Here is a 23,079-nt window from a genome sequence, read left to right as displayed (position 1 = left end):
CGGTGGGCCCCAACAATCTTCACCCAAAGGTACTAAAGGAATTGGTCGATGATATAGCAGAACCACTGGCACAGCTGTTTGAGCACTTGTGGCACTTCGGACAGGTCCCAGAGGACTAGAAAAGGGCCAACATGGTCCCTATCTTCAAGAAGGGGAGGAAGGAGGACCTGGGTAATTATAGACCAGTTAGCCTCACCTCTATTCTTGGCAAGACCTTAGAAAAAATCACAAAGGATCACATTTGCAGAGTGCCAGTGGGTAGCAAAATGTTAAGGGGCAACCAGCATGGGTTTATAGCAGGCAGATCCTGCCAGACTAACCTGGTCTCTTTTTATGACCAGGTCACAAAGTGCTTAGATGCAGGGAAGGAAGTAGATATTATTTACCTGGATTTTAAAAAGGCTTTTGACCCAGTGTTGCACCCAATTCTTACAAGCAAACTGAGTAGCTGCGATGTGGATTTTTTCACAGTAAGGTGGGTGAAAAACTGGCTTATGGGATGCACCCAGAGAGTGGTGGTGGATGGGGCGGTTTCTCCTTTGAGGGATGTGGGCAGTGGTGTCCCCCAAGGCTCTGTCCTTGGACCAGTACTGTTTAATGTCTTCATCAGCAATTTGGACAAAGGTGTTGAAAGCACCCTGTCCAAATTCGCAGATGACACTAAACTGTGGGGCGTACCACACTAGAGGGCAGAGAGCACATTCAGGGAGATCTGGACAGACTGGGGAAGTGGGCAGATCAGAATAGGATGCAATTCAACAAGGATAAATGCAAGGTGTTGCATCTGGGGAGAGAGGATCTCCAATACACTTATAGACTGGGGGGTACCATTCTGAGTACCACAACAGTGGAAAGAGATCTCGGAGTCCTGGTTGATGCAAAAATGAACATGAGTCACCAGTGTGATGAGGTAATAAGCAAGGCTAACCGCACTCTTTCTTGCATCAGCAGGAGCATCACAAGCAGGTCTAGGGAAGTGATAATTCCCCTCTATGTGGCATTGGTGAAGCCGCAGATGGAGTACTGCATCCAGTTTTGGGCACTGCACTTCAAGAGGGAAGTGGATAACCTTGAGAGTGTTCAATGGAGGGCTGCTTGTATGGTTGAGGGCCTGCATAAGACCCTATGAAGACAGACTGAGGGATCTGAATCTCTTCAGCCTCCGCAAGAGAAGGCTGAGAGGTGATCTTGTGGCTGCCTACAGACTCATCAGAGGGTGGCCAGCAGGGAATAGGGGACACTCTATTTATCAGGGCACCCCTCGGGGTTACCTGAAATAATGGCCACAAAGTGAAGGAGAACAGATTTAGATTGGACATGAGGGAGAAATTCTTTACAGTAAGGGTTGCCAAAATATGGAATGGGCTTCCAAGGTGGGGTGGTGTTTCCCCTACCCTAGAGATGTTCAAGAGGAGATTAGACAAGCATCTGGCTGGGGTTACCTAACCCCAGCTCTCTCTCCTGCCTGGAGCAAGGGGTCGGACCCAATGATCTACCAGGTCTCTTCCGACTCTAGAAATCTATAAATCTATTCTTGACTACATCCAGACTTGTTCTGAGCCCAGGGAGGGTATTGGGGCAGTATACATTCATGTCCAGTTCTTGCTACTACCTGACAAATGTTCATGTTACTATTATTGGTGTCCTCGGTTTTGGTGGTCTAAATGAGGCAGTACACAGTTATCTGTCAACAACTGGAAATGTGTATTTTAACTGAAGTAGTACTTTGAGACACAATTAAATTATTATTGTTGTTAATAACAATAACAATTTGGAAATGCAAAATATAAATTATGACAATCTGTTTTATACATACCTGCTTTAACTCACACAGAACAGACTGGATGAAGCATCTAAATCAATTAAGTAATGCTGTTCATTCTAAAATAATATGTATTTAATATGGTATTTTTCTAGTTTTATTTTCCATAGATAGCACACAGGAATACACATGGTAATTAACTCTGATTTTTTTATTTGACATACGGTACAAGCTTTTGTGGGTAAAAAACAATTATAAAAAACCAAATGTACCAAATAAATACTATATTCAACCTGACCGTCCTTCCAATCACCAACTGAAGAGGAATCTCTTCCAATTAACTCAGCTCAAATCTTTAATCAGCTGAAAGGGGGCACTGATGAGTGCCTACTATGTTTTCCTCCCAGTAACCCTTCATATACAGATAAAACATCTCTGTCTTTAAACAGTCTAGAATTACAAGACAAAACAAAACCAACCCCCTGGGAAAAAATCCCAAACAAAAAAAAGCATGCTGCATCAATTTCTCTCTTCAATGAGTCCATTTGGCTTCTTACAAAATGTTTTTAATTATTTCAGTTGTGATTGCACATCTTCCGTGATGTGTCACTCATTCCACAGACCTTTTCCTTATGCACAAACAGCTCCAGTACTTCTAAAACCCTTGCAATTTTTCTTGTTGTCTGTGGTTAAACATGACAAGTGTTCCTTCTCTTGGAACAGGTACCTACAGTTAGCTTTTCTAGTATCCTTATTTCTCATACACAGCATGTACCATGAATATCATGAAGCCCAATTGTTCCAGCTCATCTAAGATCTCATTGCCAACTCAGTATATTCCAAGGAACCAGACGGCTGATTTTGCATGCCATAGGCTCTATGCACCATTGGCATCATTCCATTGATTTAAACCAAGGATAAATTTTGATTTTATTCATTTTATGAAACCATCCATTTTTAAGTTTCTTTGACTTTCACATGATGCTTCACTGATTGGGTTTTTTGGGGGGAGAAAAAAGAACAACTACTATGTACCAGTGTTTTATATGAACAGTTTCTGAATTAAAGGTACTTTTTAGTTCCATTTTTAGCATAGTCTCATTTTTAGCATAGGAGAGTCTGCACACTAAGCAAATATTTTCAGGTTGTTTTCTGACATTTTTTCAGGGGTCCCTTGGAGATTTAAGAAACACCTGGTCTGATCTGGTGAAAGGGTAGGACGATGTTATGCAGAGTTATTTCCATCAAGAATCATAACTGGGTGTCCAGAGTAGAAAAAGTCCTACCTGTTTCATTCTCTGAAAATAGAGCAGCAACTGTTGTGTGTTATTTTGAAAGAGCAGAGGTATTAGTTCAGTAAATAACTCTATCCCTCAAATATAAGCTGCCACATTCTTGCTATAGTATAGTCTTCATGTGGTAAGAATAGCCACCTCACTCCAACCAAGACAGCTTTTGATGGATTGAAGAAAGAGTATGTGCTAACATAGTTGCCTTTCCAGATAGTTGTATAGCTGCAGTGGTATTTGTTAGTCATGTTAAATTCAAGAATTATTGTAGTGTATGAAAATGCTCTTCGAAGACTTGTCCAGCGCAAGCAGATAGCTGACAGATCACCCAGACAAGGCTTTCCTGAAGAGGCAATGTGTTAGCTTTTGTTCTCTCTCCACATTGCCCAACCATCCATCTTCATGTCATGTTTATTGATGAACCCACGGTGTCTTAACAACATCAACTTAGACAGAATTCCAATTAAGTCCATTTTTGCCAGTGTTGCTGCTGTCTAAATGCTGGAAAGTCATCATTTCTCGTGCGCTGACAAGGGTAAGCGTATGTTTCTTTACTCTTCTTCCTTTCTGATAATCTGAAAACATGCTTTCTTTTCTTAGGCATTTCTAAAACCAAAAAAAGAAAAGCATAATTAGAATTTTTTTTCCTTTCTGAATTCATTTGAAAGCAGGAATTATACATTACGGTAGGTGTTAAGAAACTTGAAATTCACAGCACTAACCAGTTAATGAGAATGTGTTTTTCATTCATTTCCCATGAAACAGTGGCTCAAATCAAAGGAAAGGGGTTTTTTAAATTATTATTATTCACCTTCTCTTGCTTGCCCACTAATCCAAAGATTTCATATGGTAAGAACACCTGGATACCAGGGGGGAAACTTATTTTTAATTAAAGGTTGATTAAATGGGTATCACCTTGGTGATCTTTCTGAAGAGTGACAGTGTGAACCCGACCAGCTCTCTAAGTGCTTCATATCAGATCAGGTTCCAACAAACTTGCTTCCATCTGGCTTGTATACCAGGTCCTGTCTGAGATATTTTCATCAAATTATCAACCTTAAATCTTAATAAAGCCCCTATCCTGCTTTCAGTGCACACTCATAATTGCCAGTGTGTTTAGTGGGACTTGCACACACAAAGGAACGATGAGACTTTTATAAAAACTTGTCAGACATATTAAATAGTAAAGTTCTTTTCATAGATTAAGGCAATATTAAACATTGATGAAAGATGACTCATTGTCTCTGAGATTGGGCTCCCATACTTGTGGAGTGTCTCATGCAGTTTTTCATAAGGATGGTCACCTCCAAGATAAGGCTTGGATTTTTTTAGCCACACAACTTCCAATGTAGCAAATGGGATGCACAGCTTTTATATATGGAAAAGAAGGGTCCTTATTAGTAGAATGGACCACTTCCAGGACACTGAGCAGAACAGCGACAACTTTTTCATGAGTGATATACTTGCTTTCATAATTTCATTTTAACAAATTCCTACAAGATTTATCTTGTCAAACTTTATTCTGAACAGCACAAATTACTGGTAGAGACTGTCAATCTAAAGAAGAGACAGACAGAAGTTTAATTGCTCCCTGAAGATATATCAAAATCTACATTTAGCTACAACTAATTGGATACTCTTCAATCAGATAGCATTTACGATTTATCTGTCAATGAGGAAGACAATAAAGCCAAAGAAATGTAGTCAGGAAAACTTAAACACAATCTGTGGAGGTTTGAGGGGTTCTTTGTAAAAAAACCCAAATCTCTTATAGGAGGGAATAGAACCATTGTTTAAAAATATAACTCGCACCGTCCTGTACTAAAACCTGAGGCACTTTCTGTCTCAAGATTATAGACTACAGACCTCTTATTTTTATGCCAGAGGAGGTGACGGCACTAACAAGGCAAACAGAATTCCTATCTATTTAGCTTCTTAAAAATGTCTCTTCTTTCCACCTTTCACGCAATTACCTTTCAAAATGAAGTGCCTGGACACACAGTACACTCAGACTGGTGTATTTGGCATCACTTCTGTATGCTAATGTAAATTATTCCAAGATCTAGGGGAGAGAGATGAACAGTGCCCCCTGAGGTACAGTTAGTGCTATTACAATTCCTTGCCACTAGCTGGCTGGAAACACATAGCTGGCTGCTTTCTGTAAATAGCCACCTTGAGATAAGCTGTGTCTATTGATGTGTACACTGGTCACGTATGCTGATGTAACTTATCCTGGTATAGTTTTACTCCTGATTTTTCCTAAAATAATTCTCCAGCTTTGAATAAATTACACCACTACAGGATTACATGTAGTATCTTTGCTCCTTTTTTACAGCAGTGTAAACATATTGTGGGTTTAGGGTTTAAATGTGCAGATAAAGCTATAGTTCTCTTACTCTTCCTGCCTGACTTTTGAGCTGGAATTTACATTACATAGTATTTTTGTGTTCTGCGTGGGTTTTTTCCCTTCGTTCTATAAGAAGACATGGAAAAACTGTGCAAATCTCAGTAGGCCAAATAAGTGGATTTTATATTGTTCTTTGAAGGGGCTGCAACACATGTTCCAGTCCAAAACTACTATTTTCAGTACCTTTGTTTATAACACTCCTTTCCACTTCACTGTTTACCATGCCAATATTTCAAAATGCTTTATAGATGTGTAATGACAAATATTAAGCTGTTTGGCCTCCCTCTGAAGGGAGATCACCCATGTTTTACAGATATGGAACAAACGAAATATCTTGTAGATTTTAGTGAGAAAGTATCAAGTTCTGGGTGTGTACATTGAGTAGCATACAATGCATCAGGCAGAAGGTATGTAGTAAATGGAAAAAGGGGTCTCAGAGGTGTCTTGCTCAGCCTTGGACAAATTCTGTTTCTAAAGACATGACTGTTTCCTGACATAACCCACTGATGTTAATGGCCTTCCCCTGAATTTATATTTGATGTAACTTGGAGCAGAAATGAGTGTCTGGGTGCAGAACATGGCCAGCATGCTGTGAGCCAGATGGCCGAATGAAGTGAATAAGTGCTTTATCTCTTATCAGGCTTGCATTCTTTTGTGCCCCATGACCTCCCCCCGCTTTGATCAGGGTTTGGGGTTGGGAGGGTGGGGGTGGGCATGGACATTGAGGATTGCAAACTAGCCAGAAATTGGGTATGGGAACCCATTTCTAACTGAGTTATTTTGTTAGGATGATGCCAATAAATAAAGCAAATGTTCACAAAAATGACTTACGCAGGTAAAAAATATGAGCAGTAAGTAAAAAATCCCAAGGCAGGTCAGCAATAAAAGTTCTGTTTTGTATTTCTTAAATTTTTCATCTTCTGGGCAATCTGAAAAGCAAAATAAAATGAAGTGTGTGAAAGATGAATCAGTATTTCTGTTCACCTATAACCACTGAGAGGTCATAGGAAATAGTCAGTAGCCAAATGACCCAACCATACCTGTTATTTTTAATGGGACTGTGCCACTTTCATTGTGCTTTCCAGTCGATTCCCACAAAGTACACTTATATATTCCACTATTGTGACTGGTAGTGTTTTTGATCCTCAAGGAATAATTGGAGATCTCCAAGGATTCATTAAGATGCATGAGATCATAATATTTCACTTCATGCATGCAATTGTCCTGCACCATTTCTGTCAGCTCCTCACAATTTTCAGCAACCTGGAAAACACCAGCATAAGTCTACTGTGAGCAGTCTGGTTCTCTTCACCTTTAGGTCAAAAACATTTGATACAAATGCAGACTTTGTTTTAAAAAATGCACAATATGGTGGAAGAAAAAGATTGCACCAAAGCATTCTAATATTTTTATGCCCCCAAATAATGAAGTTAACCTCATGCAATGTATTAGCATTTCCAATGGTTAAGAATATGTTTGTGCATGCAACTACTCTACATGGTTTCTTAACCTACCTAATCTGGATGTGCAGCCATTGGAGCTACAGTGCAGTAAAAGGTTGTGGGCTGAATTCTTCCTCAAGGAAGCCAATAGAAGAGATGCAAGTGAACCTTTCTTGTATTGTGCAGCTGTAGGGGAGCAGAACTCTATAATAAGTTTGTGGTATTGACCAGGAGAGAGGTGTTGCCATTGCACTGAAACATCACCTCCTTCAGCTGCCTCCTGATGGCAGAACATCAGTGAAGCTCTGATGTGAATTAAATCTGCTCCCTCCTACAGAACCTGTGAAGAACCTGAGTGGGGGCAGCAATGGAGATTAACCTCCTTTTCAGTAAAATCACCTCCCATCCCAGACACCCCACATGGTACAGGAATACTTCCTTATGCCAATATTAATGAAAATGACCTTTTAAAACACAACTTGTCTCTGGGGGAAAGGGTATTTATTTTTGTCCTTGACTCATTGTAACAGATGTACAGATGTTTCTTCTTTGGACTTTATTTTCCAGATTGCCAAGGGAGAATGTGGAATCTCCATCACTGGAAGTTTTTAAGAGCAGGTGAAACTAAAATTTGGATGTGATGGTTTAGACCAGAATGATCCTGCCTTGAGTTGAGGGGGAGTTTGACTAGATGACTTCCTGAGGTACCTACCAGCCATATTTTTCCATTATACTATGATTCTATGTTGCATAAAGGTTGCCAGCAAGTTTTGCTGCACTTTGGGAGCATATTCACTTCTGCATTTCTTTATGTCTACTTACATTTAATTTACATGTTTACTACTTATTTCCTATGTATTTAGTAACTGTAACCAGAACACTCAGGGTGCAGACAGAAGTGACCATTTTTGCCTGATCTGGCCACATAAAACAGTTTATAGCTGTGACTAAACACAAGTGTAGGGCTGCAAACTTCTTCAAAAATGACCAGTTGGGTGAAAATCTGACTCCTCATTGCATAAGGAGATATCAGATAAAGGCATTTCAAAATGTAGCATCTTCTGGAACTTGTGTCTGCAGAGCTCTCAACCTGTAGCTGTTTTCAGAAAGGGAGGGGAGGAAGGGAGTGGAGGGAGTTCAGTCTGGGGTTTTTTTAAGCCTCCACAGAGGGTGGGATGGGTGTATTAGAGTCCCCCCTCCACCCCCCGCCAAGGTGGGGAGGAGCTCCAATTCACCCACCCCACCCTTCAGCACTGGCTGGAGGGGGCCCAAGAAGAAGCTCGCTTTGCTGTCTTTCCCCGCTCCCATTCTGAAAACCAGGAGCGCTGGCAGAGAGCTTGTTCATTGTTTTGGGAACCTGGCTGCAGGCTCCCAGTCCCAGCTAGATTCCCCTTCCCCCTGGAACCAACAGTGAACTTCTGTCTGGTGTGGGATAACATAACTCAGAACAATTTACAGACATCATTTTGAGTTACAGCTGAGAGATGCATCATTCTTGGCTCTACTAAGAGACTGCCAGAGTTCTGAGTGAATATATTTCCAGAAACAGTTTCAAACATGGCTCTACAGGATACCCTGGAAATGACAATTAGTTTGGAGTTGCTAAAAAGATAGATAGATAGATAGATCCCTTGAAGTTCACTCCTGGGGACTGGAGGCAGGTCATTCTTGGTGCATGGTCTCTGACTGATGAATTCAGTTCCTCTGGGAACCATCAGTGCCAAAGTCTGTTACCTTTCAGCACCCGACTTGGCTTTTCAGTCAAGCTTATAACTAATCTAATCTATATCTTTGCTTGCTGACACTTTTTTGGGCTATACCTTGAGGTTTATTTTTATAGTTACGATTCCTGCATCAGAGAACAGGTAATTATAATTAAATTAATACACTGATATTCAGGCTGACGGGGTCTGGGCTCCTTTAGAAGGATGTGCACATGGAACACGCACAGATGTTCAGAAAAGAATATGGGCCTGATAGTCCCTGTTGCTCTGGCCCCTTCATACCAGTTATAACAATGGGTGGGACACTAACATGGGCAGTTTCACTAGACAGGAAATGAATATGAAGCTCCAGGGTATTTTTCTTTGGATACCCTGGGTTTCTTTAATTTATTTGCAAAACAAAAAGCAGAGCAGGGAGAAACAGCCCCTAGAGCTTTTTCTGCTTTAATCAGCAAGAGGAGAGGAGAAGGCACATCCTTCCCCTGATTAACTCAGCTTCCCTTTACTGTTCTTTTCTACCATATAGCTGGCAGGATCTGCTCCCCTTCTCAGGGTTTAAGGCCTTTACCTTCTCACACAGTGGTATATAGGGTAATCAGGGGCTGTCCGCTTTCAGGAAAGGGACCCAAATCAGGTCCACTCTGATCAAAGGAATGAAGAGTTGATTTCTACCACATAAATGCTTTGGGCATGCCTCTCTATTGAAATGCAAAATTGTCCATAATGCAATTATGGACAATTCCTGGACCATCCTGGACATCATACCCATAGGTTACAAATTCTAAGGCAGTGGTTCTCAACTTTGTTAGACTTGAGGCACCTCTCAGGAAGTACCACCTCTTAGCTTTCACTTGTTTATTGAATACAGAAAAATAATAGAGCAATTCTTGTATTGCAGTGAACTCAGACTACAATAGGTCAGATACTGTTGACACTCTGGATCCCTATTGGAAATCTCTGGGTTTATGCTGTGAATCATGTGTAGGCATTTACACACCTAACAGTGCTAATGGCACGCTTGTTGAGAATCACTGCTCTAGGGTCTGAGTTTTTGGGTCATAACAATGCTTTTAAAAACTATGCTTAATGCCCAGATAATTTGAGTTCTTGTCTATCATGTTGTGCAATTTTTGGATTCACTGACAGCAGATAATGATTAAGGCACAGTACTGTAATTGAGATCCAAGATGCCTTAACACTCTCTCACACTGTAGTATGTTAGGAGCACTTCCACTGAGGTGGGTGAAATTATGTTAACAACACTGATACAACTGAGAAATAAACAATATCCATAGACCCCATTCTGGATCTGACCCCGGCTTCCTATGTAGACTTGGGTAAATGATTTAATCCTCCTGTGTCTCTTTTAAGGACAGAGGCATTAACTAGCAGTTTTGGTGTCCTGGGCAGACAGGCCAGAGAGTTGAGGGAGGAGGGGTACACCATATGGGATCCCTTGGGGATGACATTCTGGAGCACCCTCTAAATCAGTGCCCAGGGCCCCATGCCCCATGCATACACCCCCAGCTATCTGACTGCTGAAAGAAGGCCAACAACCTCTTGGGGAGTTTGTGTGGTGGGAATAATTATTGGGCTCAAAGTTCTTTGAGATACTCGGTTGTCAGACGACTCTGGAATTCCAAAGTAGTAACATTAGCAGCCATTTGAGATAAACTGAACTCCTGTTACATGTCTATTTTTACCAAAGAAATACATGAGGTTCATATATAACACACATTTAAAAAAATCACTCCCTAAATTTTCTTCCTCAACCAAGGTCCTGTTGTATATAAGCCTTTACAGTTGGGGAGAAAAACATTGCATATGAATGGTTCTTGTGTGGGCCCATCACACTTGTTTCATACTGTCTGATTTTCTCTGAGATCTCCTTACCAGTGGAGCAATCCCATTGAATTTTTAGGTTAGAGAGACCTCTGGTGGTAGTTTTATAAATTTTACATAAAATATATACACCAATACAGCTACAATATAAAATATATCACATTTGGACACAGATTTCACAAGCAGTTCTTTTATCAGGTGCTGAAATTCATTTTCACTGCACCCTTTATATATGTATATGCATGTGTATAAATTATTATAACCATATTTATGATCATTATAATGTGTATTATTATAGTAATAACATTAGTTGTGATTATTATATAATATTGGTACAATATAATTATACACATACCACATCATTGAATCTTCCTTCCTAAATTGTATCCTTACCAGGAAACATCTGAAGGCATTTAAAGGTTTGCATAGTGGTCTCACTACATAGTCCACAGTCATTAAAGAGAGAGAAATATTTGGAATCACGGCAGTAGTCATGCTGGCTCTTCAACACATGTCTATGTTAGCACCAACTTCTTATTCTCCCAAATCTAATTAAAATCACCAAAATGCCACTTAGTTTGCTGTCTCCCGTGAATACTTGGCAGACTCTTGCTAGACAGATCATTTAGCAGCTCAAGTTCCCTTGACAATCCAGTGCTAATTCATGCCAAGGCTTCTCCAGGTGATGCCACACTGCAGAGCACAAAGTGGATGCAATGAGTTTAACCTAATTGATTCTACCCAAGCTCAGTGGGTGTCCATTCAGAACACTATTTGTGTCTACAGTCCACACATTTCTGGACCATCCTGTTCTTCTTTAATCAGCCTCCAAATGTTTTCTGCCTTGATTTGTTTCATTTCTATCCCAGGTTAGAGAGGGCATGTTGACAAAGATGCCGTGCATCCTCCTGATAATAAATTGGATGCATGAAAGGGACATGTGCTTTATAACCATTTTTCTTTTAAACCCTCTACCAAATTCAAAAGACAGATCATGAATCATGTTGGAACCTGTAGAAATACATCATATGATGCCTATTTACATAAAAATGGGCTTATTATCATTCTGGCTGCTGAAAATTACTGAAGCAAATTTTTTTTCTGGGAAACAGGCACCTGCAGGCAGCATTCCCCTGTCTGCATAAAATAATCCATTAAAAAAATTAAACAACAAAAGAAATTTGAGTTTATTTTTATTGTCACATTTACATTGGCCTGTGGCGACATTTTTGACAGGCTTCCAACTTTTCAGAAACCAGCCAGAGGGCTTACTCTGTTGTTTTCCATCACCTTGACGGCAATGAGGGGAGAAAATGCTACTAAAATAGAGAAGCAAGAGGCAATCAGCATATGGGCCTTCACCAATGAAGCAAACGAGCCTTTTTTTTCCAAATTCAGACCTTAAGAAAATATAATTGAATGGCCAGCTTCTATTTTTTTCCAGTTTGGGGAAAATAGATAGAAGGTAAAAACTGTTGAATAAGCCCACGTCATTGTTAATGGATTAAAAAAATTAGTAGGCTGTTCCTCTCCAAAACACACATACAAAACTTGATTAACTATAATTTCTCTTTTGAAAACAATTGTAGACCAGGGCCTTTTAGTCTCTGTCTACATTGGTCAATAGCTATTTTCCTAAAATCACCTTATCATGTTCTAGACCAGTGGTTTTCATCCTCTGGTCCATGGATCCCACAGACTGTCAGAGGTATATGAAAGATGACTATGAACAATCAAAAGTATGTGAATACCCACACTGACAATTCAAAGGGGTCCACATCTCCATTTAAAATTTCCAAAGGGGTCCAACACCTCCATTCAAAATGTTTTAGAGGTCTGCAAATGAAAAAAAGGTTGAAAACCACTATTCTAGACTAAATGGGGGAGGAGAGGTTTTTTTGTTTGTTTCTTTATTAACAGAATTGGCTGTATCCTACCATGTGAAGCACTGCTTAGCCAGAGCTGTATTTTAAACTCTTTTGAAACAAGGCTATGAAGTCCTAAGTTCTGAAAAGCATATTACCTTTTTAAAATAATACACAAAAGCAAATTTTTATTTCCTTCCCCTGATGCACGCCCCAAGTGGCTCCATTATTTTGCTGAAATTATCAGTTCATACTAGTTTAACAGAAAGCAAAAGCCAGGGCCTTTTACCACTTCTGGAGATAAGGGAGAAAGGAAACTATACTAGAAAATCTCTGCTCCAACATAATGAGTTTCTTAGGGTAATTTGTGGCTAATAGGTTGGGTTAGTAATTTGTAATACTATAATTTACTAGATAAATGTTGCCTCTCTCTTTTTTTGCTTTTAAATTTGATATTCCCAAATCATCCACAATTCAAAGTTATATGCAGAATAATATCTACAAATAGCTCTAGTTTTGTTTGCATGATGTTTTGTAAACAGTTTACAATGAAAAGATATGTAGTTTTCACTGACTTTCTGGGTCACATGTGTTGGTGCTCTTTGACTGGACAAATATCCCTTTCAAGTAAGGGAAAAGTAACTGTGGTTCCACATTTTTAAATTCATTTTCTACAAGTATGTCTCTTTTAGCCAACCAAAATAAGAACTGCTTTCTAGATCACAGGTGGAAAATCGAGGTGGGGGTTAGAAAATAAGTGTTGTTTTACATAAACAATCAGACACCAGCCATAAATTAAATTCACCCCAATGTAGAGGCTGTGCATACAACTCACTGTGCTTTGGCAAAAATAATCAATTAAAACTTAATTTTATTAAATGTGTCTGAAAAAAAATGGCTATTCAATTAACATGCTCTCTCCAGTCTCATCAAATGGCTTTTTTTCATTGCACTTCCCTTCAGCTAAGACTGTACTGTGGCTCCTAGCTACATTAAACTGCCAATATAATTCCCATCCATCATAAAAACAACCTTTTATTACATGCAAAATGGTACAGCTCCAAGGCTGATGTCAGAATGAAGGTGGAATGTATTAACTTTAACATTGTTTTTTCTGAGGATAGGATAATTATAAAGATGATTTAATTTAAAAAATTGCCAGCAATAAGGCAAGTTTATTGAATGTATGACTTTCAGATTGTTGATCTTGATGTAAAACATATATATTACCACAAGGCACTGATTTTCAAATACCAAGTTGGTAGAATTTTAAGTGTCTGGTGGCCAGTGTAGAATGAGCTGAAGCTGGACCGAGACCACCTGAGAGACGAGATTTTGGCCCTTCCTAGCCCCTTGGCACTAACTAGTTTTCTTAAGGACTGCTGTAGTGAAGAGGCCAAGGACTGAGTACAAAGGGAAAGGGTCTTTCTGATTCAGGCCTGAAATACATTAGCAGGAGAGTAGTAGTAGTGCTGCTAGGGTTTATCTCATTTGAACCAGGATCTATCTCTTTCCCCTACAACTTACTCTTGGTTAGTGTCCCTTACCCCGTAAGTAGCCCCATTACTTTCAAATTGCTACCTGGTGTCAGAAAGACTCATAGGATTTGGCTCAGTGATTCTCAACCAGCAAAGCACATAAGAACATGCTAGTGTAGGATCAAATCTTTAATGAAGAAAAAGCTTAGACAGATCTGAATTTACACCTGTCACTAAACCCGCAGTAAATTTATTTTGTGAAGTCTAAGTGTTACAAGGTTTTCCGCTCCCTATTATACTTGTGCAGAATCTATGTGACTGGGGCTCAGAATGGCATCATGTGTATAGGGAGGGAAGGTGAGGAAGATAAACTAGGATTATCCCACACAACATTGCAGGTCAGGAGTATCTCTGGGCATTTTTACATATGTTCCAGGGGTGACAGGAAGGTTGCTTTAATTAGAGCATCTTGTGTATCAGCATCCCTGTGCTTTAAGTAGAGTATCTCATGTATCAGTGTCCCCACATTTCAAAATGGCAGCATGGACACTTTAACTATAGCTTGTTGAACTAGCTTTAGTTAAAGCACTCCTGCTGCCATTTTGAAGCATGGTGACACTGATACATGAGATGCAGAGGCTGCTGGAGCACACTAATTAGTACGCTCCAGGAGACTCAATTAATCGAGTCTACTCTGATGCGCTGTAATTGTAGCCTCCCTGCACATCTACAGGCACCCTCTATTCCTGCTCCCTGTGATCAGGCAGGGGGCAGATAGGAGGTGAGGCCACTGCTCTTCCCACAATCAAACACTAACCAACATGGAGGAAGTGGGATGTTGAGAACATAGCCTCTCTGTACTCCAGTGCCTTTTCAAAGATGCATAATGTATCCTGGTGATCCCAGAGGGTGAGAAAGCTGTGTCTGCAATCCCAGGGCCATGCCCAAATTGGCATGATCAGCTGCTGAGTATGAAGTGAGAAGGTGGTGAGTAAAAGAAAGTACATTTTGAAAAAGGATCGTTGTTGCTGTTGATGATGATGATGGTAACAAGGTGTGTTTTCCTTCATTTTTTCCCATTAAATCTTTCATTTTTAGAGACTGAAATATTTTTATTGGTGGTTGGGGAGGAGGGATGGACCCTGGTTGCTCATTTCTTTCCCTCCCTCTTACAGAAGAAAAAGAAAGGATAATGTGAGAATGTATTTTTCTACCAAAAATGTGATTTTAAGCACGCACAAAAATTGGTCAAATAGGTATTTCCCGTTTTTTTTTGTTTTTTTTAAACCTGACAAAGATTTTTAGGACAGATCTAGCTGGACATAAATGGAGATAGAATTTACCCTGTGTGTTTTAGGCACACAGATCAGAGAATACCAAATCAGATTTGTTATCAGATGCCTGTTTTGCTCATTTTTATCCAAGCATTTTGCTTCTGAAAGAATCTAAGCATACTGAAGTGCACAGATCTTGCTTTTCTTTTGCTTCATTTCTGTGGGAGTGCTGCAGATTTGGATTCTTTTTCCACTGAAAAATGAGCTTTTCTCCTCCTCACCAAAAGTGGTTGTTAGATCAGGCTTTTCATAGGTGAAGCACTAATAAATGAGATATCCAAACACCCACTAGATTCAAATTTGCATGTATTCACATCCTGTTTAAAATTAACTGAATAGGTAACAGGTCTTAATTGTTACAGCATATTTTATATTTTCAACTTACTGTATAACTAGCAGCTACCAAGTCCTCAACAGCCCAACAAGGCAAGTAGTTAAGTTTTATTATTCACAGTTCTGTTTCAGAGATGGAACACAGAAACAAGGAACTTCATTTCTGCACTCAGTTCAGGTAAGGCACTCAGGTAATGTGACATAATGTTCAGATAGTGAACACGATCATTTCCCAGCGACTTTACAGGACTTAGGGGTGCTTAGCATCCCAGAAAGACTAGATAACACTTCTGTAATTACTCAACTTTGGGCACTTCTGTTATGAAAAGTTTGCTCTCAGTAACTTGCTGAAAACTTCACAATGCTTGGTAACAGAGCCAGGAACAGAGCATAACCACTCTTGCCATTCAAATTTGTGTTCAACCCAGTAGGCTCCACTTTCTCAAATATCTGAATAAAAACAGTTCTACTTGAGCTAATTGACTTAAGGCCTGATGCACCTTTTGCTCGTGCACCTGTATAACTTTGTGGCTTCTATGTGATCACCTGTGTGCTGAATTATCCACAAGTATAGTTGTTTGCAGCCTAAGAAAGTTGTAGTGCTTAGTCGAAGTCAAGGTTTGCCCAAGCCTAACAGCCCATCAGGCTAGCATGATTACGCCATGCCGGCATCTACCACTGAGGACACACAGGCTAGGGACAGACATTACACGTAAGTGATCAGAAACTGGTTTAAACCTGTAACAGAACAGATGGTCAGTGCACAGGAACCAGTTTGAAAATGGTTGAAACTGGTTTGAGATAAACCTGATTGAATCATAGTGTCCTACCAGAGCCTGGCCATGCCCCCCTCAGCTCAGCTCTGTGAAAGGGAAGGGAGGGCTGCTCTAGAAACCCCACCCCCCCGGCTTCTAGCCTGAGCCACTGCATGCATGTGCCTGCATTTCTAGGATATCTGTTTGGTTACAAAACTGATTTAGCCTAGCCAGGTTAGACTAACCTGCAAAGATGGAATCAATTCAGGTTAAGGCTTTTTGAATGTCTGTCCCTAGTCACAAAGGTGAGTTGTGACTTGCATCACATTTGACTGCTTTTGAGTCCCCAGCCTGAGTGAGCAGACCACTATTTAACCAGGGGGGCAGCCTGCAGCACAAGTCCAAAGCAGGGTTCAAATTCACACCTCTGGCTGCGTCAGTGTATGGACCCAGCCCTGAAGCTGTACTTTGACCCCTTAAGTGCTGCCATATTATCCTCGCTTGATTTTTATACTAAAATAGTAATGCTAGATTGACACACGATGCTTTTAAAGATGGGGGAGGGAGGGTTGTTTGTTTTTTTTCAGATAAGACCCTAATATTTTAAGCTGGCATCTTTTAAAACAGGCCCTAGAAAATATTTTAAAGTGCCCTGACATTGTCAGGAAATGGCAATCATATCCTAGGGATGTATTATCCAAGCATTATTTCTCCACAAACAGTTGAATGCACTGCACTGTCACATCATCATCATTAAAAAAAAAAAGCAGCAGAAGCCACAGGTTAATTGCTCACATTTACTGCACACTTCAAGGTGACCTCATACAAAAGATTAAGCGTAGCAGCTGTTTGAACTTTACAGGCTGAAATTTCATGCCATTTGTTGGAATTACTTTTTAATTAGCCCTTTGGGAGCTGTATGTGGTGTTTATTGATTAATCCTTTGGAAGCTTTTTTTTTTTTTTTTAAATAGCAGATTAATTCTATATTTGGTTGCCTCTTTCTTGTTTGTTTGTTTGTTTGTTTGTTTGTTTGTTTGTTTGATTCCCGCCTTGTTGTGAATGGTGACAGTAACACTCAGTTAACCGAGTGGAAGAAAGGACAGAGATATCCTAAGAGCTGTAAGTATTTTGCCGCATTTTTACCTGAACCTAAGTGACTAAAGAACCCATTCTCTCTTCTCCATGTGTAACTCATACACAGTAGCAGAGATGTCATAAATTGAAACTTTAGATGCTTCCGTTGCCATTTTGGCCAAGTTCTCTTTGACAGAAGCAGGTAGGGACATTGGTGGCTTTAAGCCCATACCCCTATGATTAGTCTCTGAAGTAAAAATAGATACGTAAGTTTGCTATAACACTCACTTGGCTGTTTTGTTTCCAGAAAACCATGGCATAAGTTGAAAATAGCTGAGCTTTTATTATTATTAATCATGTTTGTTATGATAATGCCTATCCAAGAATGGTGCAGGCACTGTACAAACAGAGTACCAGACAGTCACAGCCATTATAAAAGATGTAGTCTGAATAGACCAGGTAGATAAAGAGGGGTGGAACAGAGCAGGACATACAAGCAGTGTGAAGAGAAAATGAGTATGTTATTACCACAGTTGGGGAGGGAGAGGGGAATGGCTTTGGGGTTTTTCTTAAGGTGGGTTCAGTGAGGAGGGGATAAACTAAAAAGAAAAGTAAAGGGAGAGGGAACAGTAAAGGGAAAGGACGAGAAGGACAGGGCAGGGGAGAAACTCTAGCCCCAAGGCTGTGCCTCCAACACACCTCCCTATCAGGACATTGCAAAGGAAGGTTGCAATGTTGCCATCCAGGAACCCCTATACACAAACAGTTCATCAAGTACCTGTGCTTCTGGGTTTACAGCCTCACTGCACCCCCATAAAGGTGTAAAGAGCCATAGGACAAAAGCAAATCAGACCTAAAATGATTCCCAAGAATTCTTCTGCCACCGTGATAGTTCTTGACTCGGATGTCTGGCCCCACCAGCTCCCACTGGAGAATATGCTTCCTGCAGGACCCTGCTTCCAGGTACTTCACTGACCATGACTGATCCCCTAAACCTGTCCTAGACCCAAGGGTTTCTGCCTAAAGGCAGGGAAGTGGTACAGCATCTTCATAGGCACATCTAGTATTTAGAAATGGAGGGGTATGGCAGATACAACCAGCAATGCAGCTCAGACCATTGTGGGGGGAGGGCTGGAACCCCCGAGCAGATGGGACAAACTGGGGAAGGGGCCAGGCAGACAGCAGGTACAGGTAGGCAGACCCACACATCCCTGGCTGACCTGGGGCTAGCAGGAGCCCCAGGACCACTCCTGCCCTGCTCCAGAAAGGGGCTGCAGGGAGTGACTGCATGGGAAACCAGGCTCATCCACGGACAGCAGTGTGGCAGTGGGTGCCACCCCACTTCCTGTACTTGTTCCCTGTCCACCCCCCCACCCACCCCCGTTTCCCTTGCTGGCTGGTGCAGGTAGGAAAGCTCACTGTGCTACACAGTGGAAGAGGGACACAACTGCACCAACTCCTCCTTGTATCCACCCCTGAATGTCTTATCTGGAGTTTTTTTTAACTTCTACTGCTTTCCTATGCCAGCTGGGTGAAGCATTTGCAGAAGCCTGGCGTACGCCTCTACCTATTCTCACCCACTGACAGCCTGCCCCTGTTCACTTTCTTCAGGTCCATGTGACCTGGTCCAAATGGATTGCCTATAAAAAGACTCCTGAAAAATTATACTTCTGCCTTTTAGAGTCTCCATGACATGCATAGGCACAGAAGGAAGCATGGGGTGTTAATTAATTAGTCAATATTTATATGTAAAATGTAAGTTTATCCAGTCTTTGAAATCAGATGGCAAAAAAGAAACAGGCTTATCTTGTGTTCACAGGAAAACTGTCCAAACCCACAAAATTCATAGTTTCATAGTTGGTTTCATAGTTGGTAGGGTCGGAAGGGACCTAAGCAGATCATCAAGTCCGACCCCGTGCCAAGGTCCTTTTTTTCCAGCAATCATTCCTATTCAACCCAACCTCTAAGGGAAACAATATTAGGATAGTGATAGAATAGCAAAGAAGATGTGAGTAATTCTGGTCAAGTTAGGTATTTATATAGATGTTTATTATGGTAACCACCTTAAAATAGAGCTGTTCCAACCACAGAACCTCAGCGTAAATGAAGGACTTGCACGTGAACCAAAAGCATTTACACAACAAAAAAGTTTACCATAGTGAATTATTAGTACTCTCTCCCAATTAACTAATAAGGAAACTGAGGCCAAATAATGTCATGCAGAAAGTAAGTCGCCCTTCTAACCATTGGACAATGCTGCCTTTGTTTCTGTAACAATTTCATCTTCAAAGTATCTTATTAATCAATTTCTACTTGTTCTTAGTAGCCCTCCAAATAAGTTGGTAAGAATCATATGAAAAATAGGGCTAGAAGGAGGATATCTAGTTCAAGCCCCTGTTTGCAGAAGGATTATAGGAATTCCTATCTAAACCATCCTGGAATAATATTGTTTTAACCCACACTTATAAGCAGAATCCTCCTAGTTTACAAATAGCAATACTGAAGCAGGGAGTCTAAGGGACAAATTTTTTAACAAAAGAGTGATAACTCAGACCTTTACCCAATCTCTCCCAAAACATACCCTTCTAAAGAACAGCAAATACTAATTTAGGTGTTATTAAGTAAAAGTCAATCCCTGATTTACAGCAATGTCACTGGGTTCTAAAGTTAAAACATCAGTACAAGAGTATAGCAAAGGGAGCAATCTTAAAGACTGTTGAGCAGGAAGTGAAGCAGTAGGCTGTAGGACAGTGATTCTCAAACTTTTTAGATTCTCAAACTTTTTACACTCAAGGCACCCCTGGATAGACTCATGGCACATCTTGGATAATGCTAGCTCTAAGTTTTCAGATAGACTCATGGCACATCTTGGATAATGCTACCTCTAAGTTTTCCCTCTTTTTTTTTTTTAACATTGACTTACTTTCTGCCAGGACACAGCCTTGTAGGTGACTTGGGGATCCTGAGGAGCTTGACAGGGCAGCAGTGCTTCTTCACCACATGTCACCACAATCTCTGAAAATGCCAGGGGAGCCGCATGAATCAAACACCAAACTGTAAGACACAAGTACACACATTGTAAAAGATTAATCTAAACGTTCTTGGTTTCCCAAAGAGCACCCTATAAAAATCACTGAAAAAAGTAAGAATTAAAAATGAAAAGCTTTCCATTTACCATTGCTTAGGATGACAAGCTGGGTGTAGTATACTGAAGGCATGGCTGGCTGCTGGCTTGACTTGAAGAGGAGCGAAAGTTTGCTCTTTGTAGGAGGAGCTGTGTGAGCAGAAGGAGGCAGCTGCTACTTTTACCACTGAGCAAACACCTCTGGAGAGGGGCAGCTGGGGAATCCCCTTGAAATCCACTCCTCACAGAGAAAACCCCTGGGTACATTATGCAGGCTCCACCTCTTAAGCCTGTTAGGGCTCTCCCACTTTTCCTTTAGCAGATAGGGCTTCCCCCCCTGCTCCTCTCTGCCGCTGAGCTGAACGACAACAAAACTGCCCATTGCTGACAATGTGTGTCAGCAACAGTTGCTGCTGAGCAGGCAGCAGATGGAATTGAATGCAAGTGCAGCCAAGAATAAACCATGTTCAATGGCATTTCAGAACCCATTAGTAAGCCCCCAGGTTTTGACACCGGATAAACAACTCCATGAATCACACACCGTAACTGGAGAGCTAACAATCCCTTTTCTATCATCCTATCCTCTCCATAAACTTATCCTGGCTGCTTTAATCTTCTTCTATAACTTTTATGACTCTATGCTCTGGCTTTAAGGGCTTGTCTACACAGAAAATTTTACCAGCTTAACTGGTGTCAAGTACACTGCTGTTATTACGCTAGTACAATTTTGCCTGTGCACATTCATATGCCACAAAAAGGGTACCTTTGTATGGTTTTGTTCATATTGTATTCAAAGCTCAGGAGAAGTTATACAACTGTCGTGGTATAAATATAAAAATTGGTAAATTAATTGGTATAATAGATTTATAATTAGATTGGTAAAATTTCCCTCCATAGACAAGTTAAAGTTTCTGGCATCAGATTCGTTTTGACATGCTCTCTAACTTTCAGACAAAAAATCTCATTGCTTACAAGCTGTGCAAGCCTTCCCCGTGGAAGTTTTTTGAGGAAGTTTGAGGTTATTCAAATAAACATTTTATGAATCATGGAACTTTGTAAGATGCTGACTTCTTACTTTTTGTAAATGGTTTGGGCTATTTCTGTCCACTTACTAAATCAAATAACTTGTTCTAACTTAGCCTATGTTGCTGCGGACAAGATTGTCAGGAATGATTAGGGATTTATGGACTGTGCCTGGTCAACTCATATCAAGGTGAACATGTAGTACAATGGAGTTTCTAGTCTAGAAAGGGAGACTGGATAATGTAGATTTGTGAGTCTGCTCTACATGGTGGATTGTAGAATCAGAGTCATAGAAAAGTAGGATCAGAAGGGATTTCAAGAGGTCATCTAGTTCAACCCCCTGCTTATGTCAGGATCATTCTTCCCTAAGGCATCCTAGAAAAATGTATGTCTAATATATTCTTAAAACTTCAGGAGCAACCATCACACACAACTACCAGGCATAAGGTCTGAAACATTAAAATAATAATTTGTCACAGGTAAAGCAGGAGAATGAGGGTATTGTCAGTATCCTGCCACTGCCAGGACAACAAGTAGTTTGTTAAATACAGTAAAAAAAAATCCAGGGAAGAAGATCATATCTCTTGCTACAAAGAAGTCAAAAGCACTCACAGGCCTTGCCAATCTGACTGTGGGGTAAAATTCCTTCCTGATCCCAGGTGATCAGTCTTACCCTGACCAGAGGAGCTAGGCTGTTTAGCTAGAAACCTCTGGGACTTTTAGGTCCCAGCAGGAACAGAAGTACATCCCTATCAAAACCCCCAGCTTGGGCTATGGCCAGCACATAATGCTTCTGAGGAAGGCAAAACCTGCCCCCGAAAAACCAGCAACCCAAAACTCCCCTGAAAAGCTTTAGCAACAGTAAGGGGGAGACTATGCTTTCCTGGCCCTGTGAGACAACTAGCAACACCCCAAAACATGAGAAAAACCAAACACCCCTCACTCTGCACTGTACTCTGGGTACTGGAAAACAACTCCATGCATCACACACCATTACTGGAGAGCTCAAAATCCCTTTTCTATCATCTTGTCCTCTCCATAAACTTATCCTGGCTCCTTTAATCGTCTTTTATAACCAGACTGGTTGTGGAGTTCTGCTTCATCCTCTTGCTGCCAAGCCTGGTCCTCTCCAATTTTCACCTGCTCTGGGCTGCAGAGCTCTTCTCATGGTCTCTGAGACATGAGTTATGGTAAATCTCCTGGCTTCCAGCTGTTGCTCTTCACATCATACTATAGGCATTGCTGTTCCTAAATCCTTCCTGACCAATACTTACCCAAACTCTTCTTAAAAATCTCCAATGAAGGAGATGCTACAGCTTCCCTGGGAATTTGTTTCATTGCCTCACTGTTCTAACAGTGAAAAAGTTTTTCCTGACATCCAGCCTAAACCTACTTTGGGTATGTGCATATATTACACTTAGAAATTTAGAAGGTTAGGTCATGCAAAAAATGGCCACCTGACCTAATTCACTTCACCAACATGTGGACCTTACAGTTAGATCCCTAGTAGGTCAATCTAAGTGCCAAACTGTACCAAAGTTCCTGTCAAATGCCCCTTGGACCTTCCCCCCAGACCCACAAGCCTCTTTGATCCAGCCAGCCCCCACCCTGTGGACCCGCTAGCT

General features: G+C 40.8%; 1 protein-coding gene across 1 annotated transcript; it reads right to left on the bottom strand.

Annotated features, from left to right (window-relative positions):
* Positions 1-1,952: 1,952 nt before the first annotated feature.
* CD83 (CD83 molecule) lies at positions 1,953-20,762 on the bottom strand. The gene is made up of 5 exons (XM_006027250.2): positions 20,483-20,762; positions 20,231-20,361; positions 6,499-6,721; positions 6,290-6,387; positions 1,953-3,657 (listed from the first exon to the last, which is right to left on the bottom strand). Exons 1-5 carry the CDS (start codon positions 20,523-20,525, stop codon positions 3,499-3,501), a joined length of 654 nt encoding a protein of 217 aa, XP_006027312.1. The 5' UTR covers positions 20,526-20,762; the 3' UTR covers positions 1,953-3,498.
* Between the last annotated feature and the right edge of the window lie 2,317 nt (positions 20,763-23,079).

This window comes from Alligator sinensis, unplaced genomic scaffold (assembly GCF_000455745.1).
Source record: "Alligator sinensis unplaced genomic scaffold, ASM45574v1 scaffold928_1, whole genome shotgun sequence".
NCBI lineage: Eukaryota > Metazoa > Chordata > Crocodylia > Alligatoridae > Alligator > Alligator sinensis.
This window is presented reverse-complemented; position numbering and strand designations above follow the sequence as displayed.

Bases quoted from the DNA above. Each gene is read 5' to 3' on its own strand.
- CD83 (XM_006027250.2), bottom strand. From the start codon at position 20,525: ATGCCTTCAGTATACTACACCCAGCTTGTCATCCTAAGCAATG. The intron at 20,362-20,482 runs GTAAATGGAAAG...TGTGTCTTACAG, and splicing joins GCTTGTCATCCTAAGCAATG to TTTGGTGTTTGATTCATGCG. The intron at 6,722-20,230 runs GTAAGTCAATGT...GGTGTTTTCCAG, and splicing joins AGGCTGTGTCCTGGCAGAAA to GTTGCTGAAAATTGTGAGGA.